This window comes from Eleginops maclovinus, chromosome 20, assembly GCF_036324505.1.
Source record: "Eleginops maclovinus isolate JMC-PN-2008 ecotype Puerto Natales chromosome 20, JC_Emac_rtc_rv5, whole genome shotgun sequence".
NCBI classification, from domain to species: Eukaryota; Metazoa; Chordata; class Actinopteri; order Perciformes; family Eleginopidae; genus Eleginops; species Eleginops maclovinus.
Genome location: NC_086368.1, coordinates 17,982,736 through 17,993,968, shown reverse-complemented (window position 1 = coordinate 17,993,968; position 11,233 = coordinate 17,982,736). Strand labels below are relative to the sequence as shown.

At 37.5% G+C, this 11,233-nt stretch overlaps 1 protein-coding gene across 3 annotated transcripts; it reads left to right on the top strand.

Annotated features, from left to right (window-relative positions):
• Positions 1 to 1,233: 1,233 nt before the first annotated feature.
• Positions 1,234 to 10,688, top strand: gnb1b (guanine nucleotide binding protein (G protein), beta polypeptide 1b). Of its 3 annotated transcripts, none has more exons than XM_063910540.1 (11): positions 1,234 to 1,381; positions 5,603 to 5,711; positions 5,849 to 5,887; positions 5,968 to 6,074; positions 6,308 to 6,371; positions 7,175 to 7,337; positions 7,437 to 7,503; positions 7,618 to 7,819; positions 7,933 to 8,149; positions 8,303 to 8,418; positions 9,009 to 10,688. In XM_063910540.1, the coding sequence occupies exons 2-10, from the start codon at positions 5,655 to 5,657 to the stop codon at positions 8,407 to 8,409; spliced, it is 1,023 nt and encodes a 340-aa protein (XP_063766610.1). In that variant the 5' UTR covers positions 1,234 to 1,381; positions 5,603 to 5,654; the 3' UTR covers positions 8,410 to 8,418; positions 9,009 to 10,688. The 3 variants fall into 3 exon arrangements, with proteins under 3 accessions (XP_063766610.1, XP_063766609.1, XP_063766611.1); XM_063910539.1 differs by lacking the exon at positions 1,234 to 1,381 and adding an exon at positions 1,423 to 1,684; XM_063910541.1 differs by lacking the exon at positions 1,234 to 1,381 and adding an exon at positions 2,496 to 2,516.
• Positions 10,689 to 11,233: the final 545 nt, after the last annotated feature.

The window sequence follows — 11,233 nt, the reverse complement described above, 5'->3', positions numbered from 1 at the left end:
GTAATCTTGTAATTAGTTAAAATGGGATGTTGTTCTAAAAGTTACTAAGACAAAAGAAGAGTCATGATAACAAATTGTGAAAATTATCAAATGCATTTACTGACCTCAACATCACGTGGTCTACTTATGGCAACTGCCATTAGCTTGCAGTTAGCCATTAGCAGGTGCTTGTGCAGTCTCTGACTGAAAGCAAAATAGGGAGGCACTTAACTAGAAGTTATTCCCAACATTGCAATGGGAACATTAAGAATTTCACATCTGTTTGTCAAGGGATAAGAATATGAATCTCTGTACGCCATATTCAAAAAGTAACATACACAACATGTATTGGTAAAATAAAACTGGAAGAAAAGAAAACACCTCAAAATGTACAAAAAAAGGTGATAACTTTAACATATTTTGTTTTAAAGGTAGGTATTTGGAGTAATACTTACATTATATGTAGTCAGAAAGTTAACCAGAACAATGATGTTGTTTTTAAGGAAGAAAGACTAGCACAGCCACGAAGGTTTTGATCAATCTATTAAAAGAATGAAGGAATTTACGCTGCTAGTTATAATTTGATGATCAGAATTCTTGCCAATTTCAGTCATTAGTAGTCTCTCTGGGCTCTTTCTGACCGTCACAACTCAGTAGTAAAAGTTTATTTTGGTCTAAAAATGACAGATGAAAAACATTTTGTCCTACATTTCAATATTTGTATAGGCTATAGCTAGTTGCACTGAGAACTATGATCGTTATGAGCATTACTGTTTACGCCCAGGCCAAGCAACAAGGAAATACTGTCCCTTTTGAAAGAAAAATGGGTCTACATGAAAGATGGCCTTTATTGAAAATCGAAAATGTTGAAAAGTAATTGATCTAATGAGATCTATATCTGGATGTAACTGGGGAGCAGACAAGCAGACATATTTAGCATATTGGACGTTGGTGAGATAAACAATGCTGGGTTAGAATAAGACTTTGTTTTATGTGGGGATGAATTAAGTGTCCTTAAAAAATGCAGGAATTATAGCAAATGTAAGGAAACTGTTTTGGGATGAAAAAAAAAGATAAACTAGAAGTGCATGATTTTAAATTAACATTTTAAGGCAACACGTCGTTGTGTAGGCTACAGAATGGAGATGCACATATATATTACAAACGAAAAGAACTAAATATTGTTTAATATGATCGATTATCTCCAGATTTAGATAATAAAACACCGATCTGTGGTTTTCTACCCATCCGTCGCTGCTGCAGCGTGGGGTTTCCCAGCGCTGACTGCAGGGTTACCGCGCCCATCTCGTCGTTCGATGGCCGGACGAGAGTGAACCTACTACGGAAAGGGCAGATGTTAAACTGGGCAAAAGGAAGACAGTAGGCTGTCTTGTTGAATGAGGTATAGTGACTTTTAAGATTCGCCTTTTTGTCCGCCTGTGTGCAGTGTCTTCAGTGCACAGCTAGTGGGTGTGATACCCCCTCCTCCCCTCCCCTCCCCTCCCCTCTCCGGTTGGTTGACTGAGGTTGTCAAGCTCCCTAGCCGTAGTGTTCGGGAAGGGCTGCTCCTCGGAAAACTACCGCTAGCTGGCTAGCTAGTTAGTGAGCTAGCGTTGTGGTGTTCGTTGATGCGTGGATCGGAGGTATACACCGTCTTGCTTTCCAGTCAATGCCAAAACCCAAAAACAAACGCAAATTGAATCAGGTAAGGAGAAGAAAGAAACTATAATCATGCTGTTTCCATACCATAAACAGTAACCGTTAATATAATTAGCCAATGAATTGTGGCGGAATTGAACTGTCCGGGGGTGGGGTAGCAGCAATAGCTAGTTAGCTTCCTAGCCATTTAGTTAGCTGCGGTTAGCTAACGGTTAAGTTGGCTGTTTTATCATGGGCAAATAAAAGTGGCTAAGGCACAGAAGTTTATGCTGCAGTGGATCCTGATGCTCGGTATGTGCACTGGAGAAACAGATTGTAGCAAAACGTATCTTTTATAAAAGTGCATCCAGTCATTTGAGTCTAACTACTGTTAATGGCAACGAGAGCTCCTGGCTGGCGCTTAAGTAACGTTAGTTGGCCAGTAAGGCTTCATATCAGCGATGGCCCTGCTTCTCCCTGGCCTAAAATACAGTACTTAAAGTAATGGCTAGTTAATGCCAAAAGGTTAATGAAGACAACTGTAGTGATATTGTCAGCAACTTGGGCTTCACGGGTTGCTTTATACTAAAACATGTTAGATTTAGAGACATTATTGTGAGTTGATGATGACACACTGGGTTGGGCTGGAACAATAAACGTCCCGTAAACAAATTTACAACAAATATTCGTTATTTGCAATAGCAGAACAGCCATAATCACTATTTGACGTGAACATTGCACCCTTATTCACCTCGGCTATGTGTTATTGAAGAGAGTTATTGGAGCGCGTTAACACCCCTTTTTTCCTTTTTTTTTTTGTACAACCCGATGTAATAAGTTAGCATATTGCTGCCTTCCTGCAACGAAACGGCGGCGCCGGTGCAACGCCTTTAACTTAGGTTTGTAACGTTAGTTATCTGTCTCCAGTTTGCCAATTGGCAGTAATGCAGCGACGGATGAAAGATGGTCTTCTACTTATTGAAAATTCACCCGCATCTGTTATTGCATTTGTTGCTTACTGAAGTCAAACAGGCCATCGCCTCCCGACCTTGCACTTTTTACAGGCTTGGGTTCACTTCAGGATTAGAAAACCAAATAAATAAAGTGTTAACGTTAATCAAGTCATCCGTGCACTGTCGGCTTTAACAAGATTGCGCGTATATATCTAATTGGATTTCCGGAGGCCAAGCAACCACGTACTTTCCAGGTTTACCCACTAAGCTAACTACATAGCATTCCGTGTAATTGCGGAAGAGCAGCTGAATCTACCCTTTAGTGACTGGTTGCGATTTTTTTGCATTAGATGCTACGAGCTAGTTGATTGTCGGTCACGAAATCTAACTTACTTATACCGACTGTGCTTGCCTACCGGTCAATGTTAAATAGCAAGTGACATTGCTACTACACTACACTAATACAATGTCAGTATATTACTTTCTTGAATACTCGCTCTGCCCTGCCTGTAGGCCTACACTCTCAAGCCTGCTAGCAAGCTAACTAGCGAAAAGCAGTCTGCAAGATGGCGTTTAGCTGCATCTTCTCAGATTTCCTGCAGTGCAAGTCATATTATCACTACACTGTGGATCCTCGGGTACATTTAGATATTCGATTAGAGTCAGACACTTAAAGTGTAATTCTTGTTATTTTACACACAATGGTGCTCCCCCCCCCCCGGATATATGTGCCGAGCTACAGTAGCCCAACCCACTTACAAGAGTAACAAACTGACTAAAAAAGCTATTCAGCAGCCATTCAAATACCATGCAAACTATTCTACTGTTGTAGGCAAATCACAGTACTGCACACAGTGACTAAATCAACTACCAGTACAGCACAGTTGGCTGAACCTGTTCACAGACACCATTTAGAACATATGTGGGTGAGGTATGTTGATACAATTGCTATTGTCTCAAGAATTGTAATTTAAATTACTCTGATTATGGAATTCGAAAATGAATTTATTATAAAAATGCTGCTTTTAACTTTATCCTAGTTTATTAAAGTAATGCTGGTTACATTGCAAAACTAGAAGGGAGGTACTGTATTAGGCTTGAGATTTCCCTGCAAGTGCCTGGATTTTCAGCATTTAAAATCCAGGCACTTGCTTTAAGCATGTTGTGTGTAAAAGAATTAAGATTAAACTCATCCTTTTATGATTGGGAAAACATATTTCTAATGCCTGGACGGGCTTTGCCAGCTGTTTATGTTAGTGGACACGGATAGGATTAGAGACTCATTGACTGAGGATTTTAGCTTTTAGGATTATGTAGTTGCTCAGTGATATTGCTGGTTATGGCTTTTTCTATGATCTAGCTTTAGACCTGTGGAATATTGTATTATCATTGTTTAACAGTACAGATAAGCAGACTTGTCCTTTTGAAAACGAATGTAAACTCATGCAGAGAAATGTTTTAGCTGGAAATGCAGGAGACACCTTTTTAAAAGTAGCAGGAACAGACTGCCCTTAAGGGACCTGAGAATAAGCTACTGAGCTACAACTCCAGGCAGTTTGCCACAGCTCATTGTTTATCATGCAGTCAGCTGACCCTGATCAGGCGCTTGGAAAGGAGAAGTGATGAGGGAGAGGAACTCCTTAACTGTAAGCATCCACAGAGGTCAAAATGAAATAAGTTTTCCAAATGTGAAATACTTCAAACTCTGTCCTATTCTAACACCACTTCAGGCTATCCCACTTTTTGATTTACAATAGCAGTTTTAGGGTTTGGTTTACAAGAGTAAAAGTTTATTCCATTTGATTAAAAACAAAGTATGATCTAAGTTGACAAAAACAAACAACTGTTTAAGGATTATTTTGAAACCTACAGTGTTTTAAATGGTAAATCACTAAGGCCAAATGAAAGTTATTTTAGTCTGTTCATGCCCAAAAACATAAGGATTCATTAACATTCATTATACTATATAGAGACAGATAACAGAAGATAACATAGACTTAAGTGAGCATTATTATACGTGGTTATCTGCTCAATTTTATGTCAATCATTTGGGGCATATTGTTTTTAAATATCAAAGCAAGAACAGCATTCTGCTGTCACTTGATTTTACTGCTTAGAAAAGTACATTTGATGACACACATATTTATAGATTAATGGGTGTAGGAGGGTAACCTGTGTTTAAAATGGACAACCAATTAGAGGACCTAAAGGGTTACATGGTCTGTTGAAGAAGATTTTCACTGTTGCTCTATAACCTCCAGTGACATAGGTCTACTGACAGCAATACAGCTGTGAGATAACTGGGGAAGGCAGTGTTGGTCAAACTATTGTGCACTGCTGTTTGCAATCCGCAAAAAATCTGGATGAGATTTTTGTTTTTATTAAGTCAAGAGTTTATAAGCTGTGCTTATACTTTTTTATAAGACATTGTAGTATTGCACTCTGAGTCGATACAGGCAATATGCAAACACCAGTTATATGGTTTGTTTTTTCATTACACGGGGGGCAATACATCTCTCGTAAAGATTGCTTGAAATAACTCAACACTGTAGAAAGATCCTTGTTGATGTTGCATTTGTAAGTAAGTGAGTTGTTTTGTGGTGTAGACGGATATGGAATTGTTTGTTTTATAGCCATACAATCGTTGTTTTTGAACATACTCAATGTAGGTCGTTGCACAGGTTTTCAAAATGTACTTGATAAAACGAAGAATGAGATTGACTTGAGATTTGGTAATAATATTATTAGTGGTTAATTCATTCACAACAACATCAACATCTTGTGAGTGTTGCAGGGACTCAGATGAACAATATAATGCAACGGCAGGATTAGTCTGGCATTCACACTCTGCACCAGGATTGTGTAAATGATATTAAGGTTGTTAACTGTGCCAATTTTGATTGATAAACCATTAAGTCAAACGAAAGATGTATTAATTTGTGATGCTGCTTTTTTTTTTGTTAAAAATATATTCTTGAATTAAAAGGATGAATGCAAATGATTAAAGTGCTACTCTTTCTTCTTCTTTTTAGATCAAAAAGTGCCCCAGTAGTTGGAGTAAGGTAACTGAAAAAGCAGAATAAAATGAGTGAACTGGACCAGTTACGCCAAGAGGCTGAGCAGCTCAAAAATCAGATCAGAGTGAGTAACAACCTTTTTTTATTTGCCATACAGTCAAAACATTAATATCAAAACAACCATTTATAAGTTAAGTACATACAAAAAACAGATGTGAGAAAATCCTGCCCCTAAAGATACATTTTTTTTCTTCCCTTCAGGATGCCAGGAAAGCATGCGCAGATGCCACATTATCACAGGTGACATTAAACATTATGGGCTTAGTTTAACGTAGAAAAGCTTTGGTCTGAAATTAACTCGAGTACCTAATGTTTTGCAGATCACAGCTAATATTGACCCCGTTGGCCGAATCCAGATGCGTACAAGACGAACGCTGCGGGGTCATTTGGCTAAAATCTATGCCATGCATTGGGGAACAGATTCCAGGTGAAATGACTTGATAAGAGGAATTCTGTCCCTTTTTTATCTCAAATGTTGTAAAAGTGCACAAATTTGAAAGTCGCTAAATGTAATGAGTTGTTTTACTGATGTAGTAGTTTTTAACACTGTTGCAGTCCTCTCTCTTCTGCTTTTGGCTTATGATTCTAGATACAAATAGATTTTGTGTGACGACTGTGATTCTTGTGTTGGTGTTAATATAGCTGTTCTTATTTATGCAGGCTCTTGGTCAGTGCCTCTCAAGATGGCAAACTCATTATTTGGGACAGCTATACCACAAATAAGGTATGTTTCCTTGACACTGATTACTGAAGAAATGACTGAAAATACAAAAGCCAATCTGTAGCATTTATTTGCAAAGTAATAACAACAGCAGTTGATACTCATAGAGGTCAGTGTTGCCCTTTAAGATGCAAATAAAGTAATAGTTGCTACATTTCTAAAAGGAACCTGCAGTATACAGCTGAGTAATATAAATATGAGGTATATCTTTCTTTGTTACGTTTTTCATATTGTTCCTGCTGCACTTTATTTTGCAGCATGCTTCTATTTTCGTGGGACTCACAAGGTTATACTAGAAATAGAGAGAAGGAGAGAGAAGGAAACAAACTAACTGCCTTATGCGGCATTCATGATTCATTTGAAAGAGTTTCAGATCAGCTGATAGAGAAGCATTTGTGGCCTTTGCCTTGGGGCTGGTGTGTTGGGTGTGCTGTTATTGGGATGGGTTGAAGTGGATAGAAGTTTGTGTACCAGGCCATTTGGCACTCTCCAAGAAAAACATTTAAAATCAGTTTGAGGAAGCAAGCAATACCTCAAACTGGGAATTAATAGATTAAAGTGTCATTCCTCCATGTATCTCTAGACCTAATTAGAAAGCGAAATGTAGGTCTGACTTGTATATGGATTACCTTATTGCCTTTTTAAAAGGGGGTTTAATGGCACCCTGTTGTCCCCATTGTGCTATAATAATAGCAAACTCTTTCATCAAAGGTTGCCCTTTTTAAGTTATAAATCCTGACTTTTTTTGTTACCAGACTTGTAAAACTGTCAACTGTAATAACACTGGGTATACTCTTTTGTTCTAGGTTCATGCCATCCCACTTCGATCTTCCTGGGTCATGACTTGTGCATATGCACCTTCAGGAAATTATGTGGCCTGTGGTGGCTTAGACAACATCTGCTCCATTTACAACCTGAAAACCCGCGAGGGGAATGTACGTGTGAGTCGTGAGCTTGCTGGACATACAGGTATAAGATACACTCTGCTTTTATTGTTTCTATTTCTAGCTGTGAATCTGACATGAAATTCCATATGAATAACTCCCCCATTGATTCTTTGAATATCAGGATACCTGTCCTGTTGTCGCTTCGTTGATGACAACCAGATTGTAACAAGCTCTGGGGATACCACTTGGTGAGTAAAAGGATGGCCTACGTTAAGTTACTTTACCATGTTTCACCACCATTTTCCGCCCAAATCTAGAATGTTGGAAAAATGGATATCTTATTTTGTTATATTATTTTATAGTGCACTTTGGGACATTGAGACTGGCCAGCAGACGACCACATTTGCTGGACACACAGGCGATGTCATGAGCCTGTCGTTGGCCCCTGACACACGGTTATTCGTCTCTGGTGCTTGTGATGCCTCTGCTAAACTCTGGGATGTCCGAGAGGGCATGTGCAGACAGACATTCACCGGCCATGAGTCTGACATCAACGCCATCTGTGTAAGTTTTTCTTGTAGCTGATTTTGCATTTTGGGATATGCTCTTCTGATATAGATGTACTTGTTGTTGTTTTCCTATATTGCGCATTAATTATTTCTTTCTTTTTTTTTTAGTTCTTCCCTAATGGCAATGCCTTTGCCACAGGCTCTGATGATGCCACCTGCAGGCTGTTCGATCTGCGAGCCGATCAGGAATTAATGATCTACTCTCATGACAATATCATATGTGGCATCACCTCTGTTGCTTTCTCCAAGAGTGGCCGCCTTCTTCTGGCTGGATATGATGACTTCAACTGTAACGTGTGGGACACACTAAAAGCCGACCGTGCCGGTATGTAGCTTAAGCATAGCTCAAATAGAAGCCCTTTCTTTGCAACATGTAGGAATATATTAGTAAAAAATATCCATTAGTCGACAATGGATAAAATGATTGACCTGCCTTTTTTGTCTGGTAGACTCAATAACGATGTTTGTACTTTTCTAGGTGTGTTGGCTGGACATGACAACCGTGTTAGCTGCCTGGGAGTTACTGATGATGGCATGGCAGTCGCAACGGGATCCTGGGACAGTTTTCTGAAGATCTGGAATTGAAGCCTGAAGGTTTATATTTCAAAATGATTATTATTGTTTTACATGTTCTTACATTTGTACCTAAGGCTATTTTATTCCTTTTTATTATTGTCCTTTTTGTGATACTGTTGTTTAAAGATGTGGGTGCAATGAAACACCTTGCTGTTTTATGTTGGACTGCTACAATTTTTTTTTTTTTAAAGCTACATTTCACACCAGACAGTATCTTTAAAAGTGTTCAATTGGAGCCCCCTCAAAGAATCTTTGCAGCCACTTTTAGTAATATGTAACACATTAAATAAAAGTCGTTTATTTTGTCTTTTAGAATCTTTGAAAGATTATACCGTATTACCACTATGTTTATGTTTTCAAGTTGTTATTTACACCAAATGTTTTAAAGAAATTCATAAAATACTTCTATATTTTGCAGACTCCTTTTAATTCCGAACATTTTACAACCTCTGCAGCAGGTTGCAGCCTCCTACATTCTTAATCTGGACTGTGTTAATACGTAGCTTTTTGTCCGACCTTGTTAGGTCTTAAAACCCCTTAACTTCAAATTAGCCTATAGATCAAATTAGACGAGATGTATCCTAAAATTCCTCTCTCTTTATTCCCAGATGTTCTTTTAACTCCAAAGTTGACTGGAAGACCATTACAACTTCAGAATGTTCACAGCATCTTCTTCAACACTGTTTAAACTGACTTGGACACCACAAAAACGAAGGGAAACCAATGCCTTTCCTACACAAAGAAGAGCACAATTGTTTATCACCTAGTTAAGAAAGGATCTCCTGTGGTATCAAATCAGAAACTTGTGCATTCCTTCTTGGACCATTTTATGTTACCTTGAAAGAGAAAACAACACTATCATCCCATGCAAATGTGTGCGTCTTGAAAGCAAATGTTGGAGTGTAATTGTACAAATTATTTAACTTTTTTTTTTTTAAAGAATTCTATTCTGATGGTTTGTTATTCTTGATGGCTTTCCTTTTGTCATATTTCTTTAGTGGTTTTAGATATGTTTGAATTACAGCTTTTCATTCTAATCCAGTTTAATCATACGACAGAAGAGAGAAAACATGCAGCAAGTAAAAGCTTGGATCATATTACACGAGCAGCTTTCAAAATGTCCATGATGTATTTATATACTAGCTGTTTTTGTTTCATCACAGCCTTTTGCACATGAAGAAGCTTTGCCTCTAAACTAATACTATGTTAACTAACCAAGCACATGCTATAAGTTATGAATGCTCATTCCAGTACAAAAGGAGTTATTACGAGTAACTTATCCAGTTAACCCCCTTAATTCTTGTACATGCCTTTGACTTGGGTGGGAAGGGGTTGGGTAGCAAGGTAGGTAATGAGATAATTGGGGCATGGCTGGATTTTATTATATGGATGGGGGGATGTGTGTAGTATCCACTTTGAGTGAACACCTCACCTGACTAAATAGACACTTCCTTTGCTTGGGACTGCAGTTGCAACTCTGTGAATGAAATGTACAAATCAATGTCTGAAAATAATGGTCTGATGTTTTAAGTTGACATTTAATTTTGTCTGCCATGAGTTAATTTAGATGTGCATGCTGTAGACTTGCTTTCAATGGTGCGAAATCCTAGATTTTTTTTTCTTCCTGGAAATAAGAGTAACCTATTGATTGAACTTAACAAAAGCCAATTTTGTTGGCTCAAATTCTGCATACGTCATGTACTAATACTGGTAACGCTATGCACCAGAGTAAGCAAGAATGGAGAAAGACTTAATATTGACTGCATACTTAGTGTAAATTATGCTTACCAGTTCTATTGATGCCAATTTTTGTATTAAATAACAATCATTGTGAGAATTCTATCCTTGACAAACCTTTTTCTCTCCTTCAAATCCTCACACTCAATGGAACAAAACTTCCTTGCATACTGTCCATACTAAAAACTTTTGTACATTTTTGTTCTTGGTCTTAAATTAAAAATCAGAGCATCTGAATGACAACATTTCACTGTATACAGAAGCACTTTTGTTAAAGTTGTGACATATTTTCACTTTTCTTTTTTTCTGCGATGATGTACAATAAATGTGATGTATTTGTGTGTGGCCACAAGTGAAAATGCAATTCAACTGAGATGGATTCCCTATTCTCTTTCCATTAATATTATAGAGCTCTGCACCCTTATGTACCTTTTCACTTTTTGTATTTCATTTCAGTCTGTTGGTGTTACACGGTGAGCTGGATGCAAGATAGATACTGTACTAAATTGTACTGTTATTGATTGAAAAATGTAATAAAAAGCTGTTTGAGATCTCCTGGTCGTGTTTAATATAACAGCTTTATCAGATGATTGTTGTTCACATAATTTATTATTGATATGTCTTTCAGATATTACATGTATGTAGTTACTATTGCTCTAACGCATTTATCAAAAATGTTCGCGTGGAATTACTATTTCATATGAGCTCTATTATACAGTTTCTGGTATATTAACATAATCATACAAATTGCTAATTAAAGGTAAAGAATTGGATGACCAAATATTTTGTTGGAATGGACTGAACAAATGTTAATAATTTAAGACTGCCAAGGGAACTGATATCCTCTGAACAGATCTGATAGACTACTTAGCAAATTCATATATTATTTTATAGTGTTAGAAACAAACAAATATCAGTCTAAAAAACCTTCGACACTAAATGTCAACGTTTGAATATATCAGTTGTTGATTTGTTCATTTAAGATAAAGAAACACGCAGATGATTGAACAATGCAAACTCTATACATTTACAGTCACCTAAAACACACCGTGATACAAACGGACGATACTGTGGATTTTAGGTAACATAATATACT